The sequence below is a fragment of the Acomys russatus genome, chromosome 19, assembly GCF_903995435.1.
Source record: "Acomys russatus chromosome 19, mAcoRus1.1, whole genome shotgun sequence".
NCBI lineage: Eukaryota > Metazoa > Chordata > Mammalia > Rodentia > Muridae > Acomys > Acomys russatus.
In genome coordinates this window covers 53,023,791-53,036,234 of record NC_067155.1, presented here as the reverse complement: position 1 = coordinate 53,036,234, position 12,444 = coordinate 53,023,791, and the positions used below count along the sequence as shown (strand labels likewise).

At 51.9% G+C, this 12,444-nt stretch overlaps 1 protein-coding gene across 2 annotated transcripts in view; it reads left to right on the top strand.

Moving 5' to 3' along the window:
* The first annotated feature begins 4,782 nt into the window (after positions 1-4,782).
* The window catches only part of Bcl7a (BAF chromatin remodeling complex subunit BCL7A), a 31,542-nt gene continuing 23,880 nt past the window's right edge, over positions 4,783-12,444 (top strand). The window contains exons 1-2 of one of the 2 annotated variants that reach the window (XM_051161508.1): positions 4,783-5,051; positions 11,884-11,965. In XM_051161508.1, the coding sequence (XP_051017465.1) occupies positions 4,960-5,051; positions 11,884-11,965 (174 nt within the window). In that variant the 5' untranslated portion in view covers positions 4,783-4,959. The remainder of the gene's footprint in view (positions 5,052-11,883; positions 11,966-12,444) is intronic. The other variant, XM_051161507.1, reaches the window with a different exon arrangement.

Genomic DNA, 12,444 nt, shown 5'->3' with positions numbered 1-12,444 from the left:
ATTACACATCTCTGTTCCAGAGATGGAAACCCCTCCTCCACCCCGCAGCGGTGAACCAGCCTCCACCCTGGAGGTACGCCTGATGGCAGGCGTGGACTCAGGGTTGAATTTAGCAACCCAGGAAAAGAGGACAGTTTAACTTCAGTCTCCTGGGTGGGGCTTCATGATGCCAGCCATCATATGGGTCCTGTATTTAGCAAATGCTTTCTGGTACACACAGCCCGGAGACAAAACGAAACTGTGTTTCAGCCTCATGAGGACCTGTGAGGTGAGAAGTGTTAGCTGTGTTTTCATTCTAAAGACGAGGCTCAAAATTGTGAAGACGTTGAAGAGTGGCCACGATGAACTCCTGTGTCCCAAGGTCACCTTGTGTTCTTACCCTGTCTGTGAGGCTAATGTTTGCAGAGAACTTGACTTGTAGTTTCCGGTCCACACTGAGTCTAACCCTCAAGCTGAAAGCTTCAAAAGAGGCAAGAGAAGCACCTAGCCAGTGGTCCATACGTGCCACCCCAGGACTCAGTAGACTAAGACAGGGGAGGAAGATCACGAGTTTGAGGGCAGCCTGAACTATATAGTGAGCCCCTGTTTCTAAAAATGGAAAAACGAAAAACTAACCAAATATTGCTGGGCCAGCAAAATGGCTCAGCAAGTAAAGGCACCTGTCACCGGCCTGACGACCTGAGTGTGATTCCCAGAACCCATTTAATAGCAGGGGAGAAGCAACGTGGTATATGTGTATCCCTCTCTAAATAAATAATTTTTTAAAAATTTAAAAGAAAACATTTGGAAACATCATAAAGGCAAGACAAGATAGCTCTTAGGTCGGCGTTCTCAACCTGTGGGTCGCGACCCTTTTTGGGGGCAGAATGACCTTTTCACAGGGGTCACCTAAGACTATCAGAAAGCAGACATTTATATTACAATTCATAACAGTAGCAAAATCGCAGTTGCAAAGTAGAACAAAAGTAATTTTATTATTGGGGGGTCACCACAGCATGAGGAACCGTATTAAAGGGGTGCAGCACTGGGAAGGGTGAGGACCACGGAGTTGGGTAACCTGAACCTGGGAAGATGGTGAACGGTGCTCCTGGGGGAAGCTGACTTCCTACGCTGTGGTAGCTGCTGGCTTTGGCATGTTTCTTTCTTATTTAGAAACTATTACCTTACCGTGGTTTCTATTCTCGAGCCCACATAGGTAAGACCTTACATAGCTAATACCGCCCCTACAAATGGGAGAAAGTTAACTTGAATGTTTGAACACCAACATGGTTGCTCATTTCTGTAATGCCAGCCCAACCCGTAAGCGGGGATACTTTTTCCAAAGTTGGCAGAACAGCTAAAAATATTCAAGAATTCAAATTCAAATATATATTTGAAATTTGTATTGAAGACACACACACACACACACACACACACACACACATATACACACTGTTATTGTGTATATGATATCAGTATGTTAGGCATCAATAGCAGTAACAGCTTTTTCAGGACCTGCAGTCATTTGAACAAAATTGTAGGGTCACCCAGCATACACCATTAAAAGGGGGCAAAAAAAGCAAAATCTCAGATCACCCCACAGTTCTGTTGCTGGTGTGGTACCTTCAGCATATTTGAACTAGACTGTGAATGATTTTGGTGAGGTAAGAGATGAGAGAATTAAATCTAAGCCCTACTGGGTATGGTGGCTCATGCTTACAAGTCCAGTGCGTAAGAGGTGAAGGAGCAAGGAGTTCAAGTCCAACCTCAGCTACTTAGTGAGTTTGAGGCTAACCTGGGCTATATGAAACCCTGTAGCGGGGAAGGAAGAGAAAGAAGGGGAATAAGAGGGGAAAAAGAAGACAGAAGGGAGAAGAAGAAATAACACAGTGTCAAAGATTGCTAGGCATATAACAAGGAAATGTGACACCATGAGCGAGGCCTAGCAGAAACACTCGTTGTCAGACAAACTATAAAACAACTGAGTTTTGTTGAAAGAATGAATCTTAAAAATATCTCCAAGAACAGGAGACTATAAAAAAAATGACATACCAGATTTATAAAGAACATTTGTAGAAAGCTTTATGATTTAATCAGGGATCAAAACCACAAATACCTTCGGGGGCTGGACGGCAAACAGAAGTCAGGTGGCCATGTGAGCAAACTGGTCACCTAAGCAGCGTCCAGGGCAAGGGCTGCTCAGTTCCAGCTAGCGGCTGCTGTGCGGCCCAGGGGTGACTTTGCAGGACTTTGGCTGGTTCCAATGAATTTGGAGTTCGTTTTATAATGGTCACATTCATGTACCATCACACTGACCGGCATGGCCACTTTCCTCCCTTTTCCGTTTTCATGAACGTGTGCGTACGGTCTGCGAGTGTGTATGCATGTTCACATGCATGAGGCGGGTGCACACGAACATGGGTGTGCATGCATGTGGAGGCCATAAGTTGATACTGGGAATCATCCTCTACCTACCTTATTTACTGAGGCAGGCTTTCTCAATCAAACCCAGAGCTTGCCAGTCTCACTAGCCAGCTTGTTCTGGGATCTCCTGTCTTTGCCTTTCAAGAACGGAATTACAGGGCAGTTGCATGCCCACCAGCACGTCAAGTGATGTGACGTGAGTTCTGGGGAGCTGAACTCTAGTCTTGTGTGTGTGTGTGTGTGTGTGTGTGTGTGTGTGTGTGTGTGTGTGTGTGTTGAGACAGGCTTTCTCTGTGTATCCGTGGCTGTCCTGGACTCACTTTGTAGACCAGGCTGGCCTCGAACTCACAGCGATCCGCCTGCCTCTGCCTCCAAAGTGCTGGGATTAAAGGTGCGCGCCACCGCCGCCAGGCTTGAACTCTAGTCTTTATGCTTCCGTGGCAAGCGCTTAGCCACTGGACCATCTGCCTAGCTCACTGTGATCATTTTGAAGTACAATTCAGTGACATGGGACATCCACCTTTATGCAGTTACAGAAAACTTTCTTCATTACAAAGAAAAGCCCATGCCCATTAGCCATCTTTCCCGCCTCCTCTCAGCTCCGCCTAGTCTAGATAGCTCATGTAAGTGGTCTCATACACACGCTGTCCTTATATGCCCATATCTTTCCACTTAGCGTGCTTGCAAGCCTGGTTAGCAGTGTTGGGCGAATACTCCCACTGTTTGAAAAGACATCCATTCATCAGTTGGTATTTGGGTTTTTCATATTTTTACATTTTATTTAATGTGTGTGTAAACGTGACCAGAGGACTTTCAGGAGTCAGTTCTCTCGATTCTACATTGTGGGTGCTGGGAACCGAACTCTGGTCTTCGGGCTTGGCAGCAAGTGCATTTACTTGTACAGCACTTGCCTAGCATGCACAATGCCTGCACTAAACAAAATTAATTCCCTGGCCCAAGCACAGGGTTTCTCTTGTAGTCCTGGCTGTCCTGGACTTGCTTTGCAGACCAGGCTGGTCTTGAACTCTTAGAGATCCATTTGCCTCTGCCTCGCAAATGCTGGGATTAATTAAAGGCGTGCACCACCACTGCCCGGCTCAATTGTTCAAATGTAGTCCTGCCTAGTCTGGAACTACCTACAAAACCAGGCTGGCCTTGAACTCAGAGAGTGCAGGAATTAAAGGAGTGTGCCACCACACCTGACTATTGTTCTTATTTTTCACACTAGGATCATGTGTTTAAAATGGTAAAAAGAAGCAGGGCGTGGTGGCACACGCCTTTAATCTCAGCACTCGGGAGGCAGAGGCAGGCAGATCGATGTGAGTTTGAGGCCAGCCTGGTCTACAAAGCTTGTCCAGGACAGCAGAGAAACTCTGCCCCCCCCCCCAAAAGGTAAAAAGATATACCCGGGGGAAATCCCATAGATTCTCTCTCTCATTTCTTTACAACCCCTGCAACACCCCAAAACTTCAGGGAAGTTGGGAGACATAGATAAAGTTCAAGGCTGCAACCTTGAATTACTCCTTGACTCAGTTTCTCCATGTGTGAAATGACTGGTGTTGGGCTAGTTCCTCTCCAGGCTTGCTCACATTAGGTCATCTCTTTTCCCAGCATCCACCTGGGCAGGCATTCGCTCTGGTCCAGTCTGTTTAGCCGCAGCTGCACACCCACCTGTCCCTATCCCGGTTGACAGCGGTAGATTCTGCCACCCAGCTCTGTCCCAAAAGTCTTTCTGGTTTGGACTAGTCCAGTTTACCTGCGGCTCTCGGTCAGTAGTACACTGCACCTCCAACAGGAACTGTTTAAAATTAAATCATGATCTTCGAACAAACCCCAGGAAGGTTTATCCGTGACTGGGGCAACTTATCTCCGGGGTGGGGGAAAGAAAGCCCTGCGACAATGCCAATTGTCACCGGGCTCCGACACCTTTCCTAAGACACTAGTTTAAGCATGATGAGGCCACGTTCTAGCTCACACATTTCAACAGGGCAGCTGGCCAGAGACAGGCGCCTCAACTCTTTCCAAGATCACCTCGCGTCGCGAACCGCCGCCTCCAACTCTGAGAACTCAAGCGCCCGACAGGAAACTTGCACGATCGCGCTGGCGGCCACCAACCCGAGCCAGGGCACCCACGGCCTGCAGTCTGCCATCCCCAGGGTGTGTGTCTTAGGGGGGGGAGGGGTCCCCACCGCACCTGCGGCCTCTGGGGGAGTCCGCGGGAGGGCCCGTCCCGCGTACTAGGAGATCGGGGTCACTCCTGATAGCTTCTCGAGGAGAGGTCCCCGAAGCTCCCCGGGGAGGGCGGCGGCGCCCGGAGGCCGCACTGCTGGCGGCCGCGCCGCTCCCCCTTTGCTCTGTGCAGCTGCCGCCCGGCGCTTGCGCACTGGGCCCCGGGCGCGCGGCGGCACCAGGCTTTGTGTGTGCGCGTATGTGTGTGAGTGTGTGTCTGTGCGCGAGTGAGAGAGCGGGCGAGTGTGGCGAGCAGGACCCGGCGGGCGCGCTCCCCCAGCCTCTCTCGCTCTCTCTTCTCTCTCTCTCTCCCTCCCCGCCAGAACCATGTCGGGCAGGTCGGTTCGAGCCGAGACCAGGAGCCGGGCCAAAGATGATATCAAGAGGGTCATGGCGGCTATCGAGAAAGTGCGCAAATGGTAAGCCGAGGCGCCTGCTCGCTCTCCTGCTCGCCCCGGCTCGCTGCACCGCGTCGCGGCCGTCAGCAAGCACAGACTCAGCGCGCAGAGCAGCGGGGCGCAGCGCGGCCCCGGGCCCGGAGTTGGTGAGGTCGCGCGGCCCGGGTCACCTGCGCCCGGCGGGGGCTGCGTCCACTGCCCAGGTGTGCTTGGCGCCGGTCGCCCACCTGGCGCGGCGGCGGCGGTGGCGGCAGCGGCGGCGGCTGCAGCCCGGAGCTCCGAGCTCGGCTCTCGGGAGAGGGGGGTTCGCAGCCGGCCCCAGAAGCCATTTCGTTTTTTTGTGCAAGTCACATGAAAGCGGCTTCCCGCGCGCCGGGGCCGTGATGCCGGCGGCGGCGGGCAGAGCGCGAGCTCCATTGTGCAGCGCGGAGCGGGCCGCCGTCTCCTCCCGGGGCGGCGCGGCGCCGGTGTCCCCCCAACATACACACACCCCACGCCCCGACTCGCCCGCATCTCCCCGCCTCCCAGGCCTCGGCGCCCTCGAGTCTGAGGAGTTTGCAGAGCGCGAGCCGTTTAAATTTAGCGCTTTGGGCAGCCTGGAGCGAGGGCTCCGGGCGAGGAAGGAAGATGGGGGCGAGCGCTGGGAAGGCGGTGGCGCGAGCAGGGCGCGGGGCACCCACGGCTCCCACCCGCTTCGCGCGGTACCCGGCGGTCGGGGGACACGATGTTTGCAGCCAGAAGCCAAGTCCTGGGCCGTGTCTGCCTTCTCCTAGCTGGAGCTGGTGTTTGTTTTGCGGAGAGATCGAGCGACCGTTGTTTTGTTCTCTGCACTAGGGGAGGAGGGGACCGCGACATTCGGTGTGGGCCGTGCGTGTTTTTCAAGCTCAAATTAGATCGTGCCCGGCGTGGCCTCGTTATAATTAGTAGGATGGAACATTTTCATGGCCCTTGTAGAGATCTGACTCTGAGGCGGCCCCAGAGGTCAGGCCTGAGGCACTAGTAGTCCACCACCCGGTTGGGTCAGACTTGTTGAAAACTCCCTGCTCCCTGATTTCAACTTTATTACGGTTTTTTTTCCCACGGCTTTATCAGGGTCCGAGAGGGGAATGAGTGGCCGCGAGGGTGTCCCCAAGTGTCAGCGGCCGCGGGCTGGTTCTGCCCTTTATAGGAGGAACTGGCCAGGCCCCACTGCAGGCTGTTTCTTTTGGGGGTGTCATTTCTTGAGTAACGCCTCTGTTGTCTTTTTTTTTTTTTTTTTTTTTTTTTTTTTTAAACACTACGGGGAGGGAGAGCTGTCTCCGGTCTGGTGGTGTCACAAGTTAGCTGTCCTTTCAGAGTGAAACCCAACAAAAAAAGGCAAGGAGAAAAATCAATAAAGTCCACGTGCTCCCGGGCCTCCTATGGAAAGGGCTGTCTGCGGATGGCCGGATGCCCGCCGTGGGCTGGGTTTGGCTCCAATGGGACAAAGAATTTTCACAACCGTGAGAAGGGGAGGCTTTCCAAAGTTGAGCTCGGAGTCCTGGGTGCCGTGAGCTCCCCTGCTGAGCAGGGCGCCGGGTGCCCAACTGGAGCCATTTAAAAATGGCAGAAACAGCTGCAGGCCAAAACGCAGAAGAAAACAACACGGTGCCCCTTCTCCTGTGGGACTCTCAAAGGAAGACTGGGGTGCCCCCCCCTTCCCTGCCTCAGTGCCCGTGCAAAGAAAGAACTGATAGCAGAGTGAGAGTACCTTCTGTCTGCCACCCGCCTGGAGGGTAGAAAGGGGCCGGTGTAAGCTGCCTTTCTGGTCCTGGAGCTGTGACAGCTGCGGCTGGGTCTGCCAGCTGCTCTGCAGGGCGGGCAGATGGAGGGATGGGGCTTTCCACCCTGCGGTCCCCAGAGCTGCAGGCCTGGAGGCTGCTTCTTCCATCCCCGGCCCGGACCCGGTTCACAGCCTGCCAAGCCTGGGATTGCAGCGGGGGATATGGCTGCCTTCTTCCCTGTGTGTTTGGGGAAATAAGTACATTACGACCTCTAAAGACTTCGGGCTGTGGGAATCTCCGGCTTGAGTCTGTACTTAACTTCCTTGCTGTGACCTTGGGCAGAATAGGAAACTCAGTTCTCTAACCCTGGCAACCAGGGGATTTGATGCCCCCACCTCTCCTACAACTATTGGGTCAGGTGGAGTCACCAGAGTACACAGAGGCCCTTGTAAATGCCCTTATGTAAGGTGGACTTGGTAGAAATTTTGGGTTGCTTCCCTCCCTGTTTTAAACAGAAATTGAGGGCGAGGAGAGGTGTGCTTCCTTGAGTCTCTGAATCTGGTCTTGCCCTGTCTGTACAACAAACAGTCTTGCAATCAACCCTGAAGGCTTTGGGGTTGTTTATTAACTGTGACCACCAACCATGCAGTTCACCACTGCCTGAGACGTGGTGTTGCCAAACTTAGTAAGTTAAAATACAGAACACCAGCTGAATTTGAGTTTTACATAAATAGCAAAGTCATTTTAAAAATAATAACTCTTTCTCCCCTGGTATGGTGGTGCGTGCCTGTAATTTCAGCACTTGTGAGGTAGAGGCAGGAGAATCAGGAGTTCAAGGCTAGCCTCAGCTACATAGTGAGTTTAAGGCTAGCTTTACATACAAGCTTGTCTCAAAAAAAAACAAAAAACAAAAAACAAAACAAAACTGAACAAATAAAAATAAAACTTAATCCCCAGCACTCAGGAGGCAGAGGCAGGCGGATCGATGTGAGTTTGAGGTGAGCCTGGTCTACAAAGTGAGTCCAGGACAACCAAGGCTAGCACAGAGAGACCTTCTCTCGAAAAACCAAAAAAAAAAAAAAAAGCAAAATGTAAGTGAAATTTTCTGCTGAAAATATTGCTTTAGTGGTAGAATTTGAGTTTAGTGTGCACAGGGCTCTGAGTTTTGGCCTCGCTCTATGTATACCCTCACCACCACGCCAAGCTTCCCACCCCTCCAACTCCCACCTCCACCCGTACCCCCACCTCAGACAAGGTTTCTCTGTGTAACAGCCCTGGCTGTCCTGGAACTCTTTGTAAACCAGGCTGTCCTCGCAGAGATCTGCCTGCCTCTGCCTCCCAAGGGCTGGGATTAAAGGCGTGCGCCACCACACCTGGATTAGGACAGGTTTCTGAAGGTGACAAAGGCTAGTTATGTAGTTAATATACAAAGAGGGATTTCCAGCTCTTTGGAATCAGCAGGGCCCCCTGGGAAATACCTACCCCCCCCCAGGAGAGCACCGGAAGCTTACCTTGGCCTTGAGCATCTGAGATGGACCCTTGTAGTTCATAAGAGCCAGAGCCAGGCCGTGGTGGCGCACGCCTTTGATCCCAGCACTTGGGAGGCAGAGGGAGGGGGATCTGTGTAAGTTCTCTGGTTTACAGAGAAAGTTCTAGGACAGCCAAGGCTACACAGAGAAACCCTGTCTCCATACCTGCATCTGGGACTTCGTTTAATAATTGTATCTTGGGAACACAATTCTGACAGGCAGAGAAGGTGCTGAGGCCAAGTTGGTTGCCATGGAGGCAAGAGGACTCTAGCTCTGTGCAGAGTAGTTTTGTGGCTAGGCTGAGTGCAACTTTATGGTCAAAGTGAATGCCTCCAGGTGGTGAGATGTGGGGGCTCAGAGCCAGCCAGTGTTTGTCATCTGGAACAAGCTGTGGCTCCCAGGGGCATGTGGGCTACAGACCATATTTTGAGAGTAGCCCAAAATCTGGATTTTTATGCTCCTTCCTTCCTTCTACTTTGGCAATTGTATCAACTTTTTAAAAAGATTTATTTATTTATTACATATACAGTGCTCTGCCTGCATGTACACCTGCACACCAGAAGAGGGCACCAGATCACATTATAGACGGTTGTGAGCTACCATGTGGTTGTTGGGACTTGAACTCAGGACCTCTGGAAGAGCAGATGGTGCTCTTAACCGCTGTGCCATCTCTCTAGCCCCCTGTATCAACTTTTTAAGAGTACTATGTCGGGCAGGCAGATCGCTGTGAGTTCGAGCCTAGCCTGGTCTACAAGGCGAGCCCAGGACAGGCAAGGCTACACAGAGAAACCCTGTCTTGAAAAACAAAAACAAAGAAAGAGCACTATGAAAATAAACAAGGCATGCCTGTCGGCCACTTGCTTGCCATCCTTACTGTAAAATAATGTGTCTAGTTCCCTCCTCGTGGGAGTGGCCAACTGTGTGTGTTCCCTACCCCACCCCACCCCACCCCCGTGATGGGCTGGGCCACTTGTAGGAGGAGATCTCAGCTGCTCCCCTGAGCCAGGTCCTTTGTGGGAGCTCTGTCCCACCTCCTGAGACACCAAGAGCCAGGTCCCAGGTCAGCTTCTACTTAAGTTTTTAAAGTTTATTTTGTGTGTGTACACATATATGAGACACAGAGAGAGAGAGAGCACGCACACTCGTGTGCTATGATGTGCATGCGGAGGTCAAAGGGCAACTTGTGGGAGTAGGTACTGAGGATCTAACCCAGTCATCAAGCACTTTTCCTACCACCTACTGAGCCTTCTCACCAGCCCCTATTATATTGTTGTTGTTATTATTATTATTATTATTATTATTATTATTATTATTATTATTAATCACTGTGTAGCTTAGAGCCACCTGAGACCTAGAATTAGCAATCTTGCCTCCGCCTCCAAGAGGGCAGGGATCTCAAGTTGCTAGAATCACATACCATCATGAGCAGCTCTCAAGGTCAAGTTCATAACTCTTGTCTCTGCCCCAATGCCCCCTCAGTGTCCACGCCTGGTAATAATGCTAAGAATGTTTTCTGTCTCCCGGGGTGACCTGGGCACTCGGTGAGGAGGTCAGCATCGGCTGGCGAAGAAGGAACCAGTAGTGTGCGGCCATAACTCCTGACAGCTTCATTCATCCTGGTCCTGTCATCTTGGGAGGCCCAGAGCTATGGCATGCTTTCCAACCTGAACTGTGGCCTTTATGTAACAAGTTAATTACTTTAAAAAAAAAAAAAAAAAAAACCACACACACACACATACACACACACACTCCAACTTTGAATTGCTTGATTTACTTGGGCTCAGACCAAGGACTTGTGAGCACCAATTGAGTGACCTTGGCCATTTAGATTCTAGAAGTTTCTCTCACCCAGGTACTCTCTAGAATGGACTTTCCCTGTCCATGGACAGCAGAACAGCAGTTGGTGGACTCTGGCATCAAAACATATATTTACTCTTTGTTTTACCATGTACTGTCTATATGGCCATGACCAGGGTAAAAGTTTTTGGACCGCTTGTTTCTTCATCTGTACGACGTGTTCTCTTGGCCTTTTAGTACTCTTAGGGAAAGGAGAGAGGACAGGGGTCATGTAGCTTGGTCCCCTAGTACACAGTGGTCATCAGGATTGTGTCTCTGCTTGTTACTGAGGTTTGTTCCTGGTGATGGCTCTGACCCTGCAGGTACCTTCTGAGTAGTTGGAGAGTGAAAGGTCCGGCCTGTGGCTTGTGCATCCTGCCTCCAGGAAGCAGGAGAAGGATGGCAGATAGATTGACTTCTGTCTTCACTTCTGCTTTCCCCGCTGAAAGGAACGTGGGCGGGGCCTGACAGGTGCTCTGGAAAGTAGTCTGCGCCAAGGGTTTGGACTCTCTCACTATGGGGCTGTGAGTTCACCTCAGGCCTCGCTTCCCTGATCTGTCAGATGGGGAAGGTGACACTTGCTGCCCCACAGGGCTGGTCATGTAAACATCAGAGTGTGTGGGCATAGTGCTCAGCACATGGCGGCAACTAGACATGGTCTCCTTTAACAATACGAGCCAGGCCATCGCTGGCAGCAACATGGAGACTTGAGTGGGCCGAGTTTGTGGATGGAGGTGTGTGGTTTGGTTGGCTGTTTTTGAGTATGCTTGCCACTCCCTCCCCGTCCCCCCAAAAGAAACAGCCTCAGTAGTGACATGGGAGAGTCATGTGTCACAATATACTATGAGGTTAAGTTTGGATGGAAAAGCCAAGGTCCTCACAACTGTAGTGCTAGGTAGCAGTGGGTCCCTTGTCATTGAAACTGAAGCCAGCCCTGCCACTTCCTCTGGCCCTGACATCTCATCTCACTGTGGGTCCCCCGCAGCCATCTGGGTTACTTACTGAACTCAGGTTGCCTCCCTAAAATGGCCAAGTCAGAGCCCAGACTGTTGGGCTTCAAACCCCAGCCCTGCCTCTAGTGAGTCTTCCCCACTTTGTTGCCCACCCCAGCCCAGGTACATGGCCTCTGAATATTTAGAGCAAGAAGTGACACCCTCTGACAGAAGTCGGTGGCCATAGTACTAGTCTAGGAAATGACAGTGGCTCGGACAAGTCATAATTATTGCCCTGGTGGAACCAGTCACCCTTTCTCCTCCTCGTGGCTTGTAATTTTTCTCCTCCTCACCTGCAAACCTGTCTCTCTCAGCTGGGGACTTGGATTCTGTTCTGTGGGAGGTTAGAACCCAGGTGATGGACGGCGGGCGGGGTGGGGTCCATGTGGAGTCTGTCCCCACTAGGCCAGGCTGGCCCTGCCCCTCAACATCCACCCCACCCGCATGCCCCTGCAGTGTTCGGAAGGGAAGCTGCCAGGAGGGTAAGGGCGGTTGCTTGCCTTCTCAGTCCCGAAAGGGTAGGCAGCGAGAGGCTTGTACTGACCAAGTAAGTGGCTTTCCCAGGGGCCCCAGGTGTCAAGGACAGAGCTGGGATTCCAGCCATATCTGTGTGATCAAAGCTTGTTGTCTTAGCCCCTAGGCTACACAGTCATCGCTTTGTAGCTGTGACCTCTGCCGCACACACCCCTCCCTGCTAAGCAGAGTCCTGTACAAAGCCCCCTGGTTATGGGCTTTTCCTCCATGTTCCCTGCAGGGAAAAGAAATGGGTGACCGTTGGCGACACGTCCCTGCGAATCTACAAGTGGGTCCCCGTCACGGAGCCAAAAGTTGATGACGTGAGTATGTAGGGGTGACGTGTCATCATTTCCTACCCAGGGTAGCCTCCCCGCTGTGGGGACAAGAGGTCTGTTGCTGACCACCGGTCTGGGGACCTGAGGCCAATCTGCTCGGAAGGCACAGAGCCCAGCTGAGGCCTGGGAAGGCTGCTGCACCGGTGTCTTGAACCCCCTATAGTCCTACCCCAGAACCTGGCCCTCCGTGCTATGAGGACTGTTCCTTGAAAGTTGCCCTCTGTTTTAAGAGCCCTACAGTCTGCCAGTGGAGACACACTTTTATATGCGCCTTACTCTCCCTTGCATGCTAGGGTGGCAACAGGCAGCGTGGTACCCAGTGATGCCAAGACTCCATCTTCACTATGCCCTGTTCCTGAGCCGCCCTCCATCTGCCAGGCCCCCGGGCTCATGTGTCATACACGGTTACCTACTTCCTGTCTTTTGACATCTCTTTACAAGCCACTCCCCCAGAGTCACGCAGC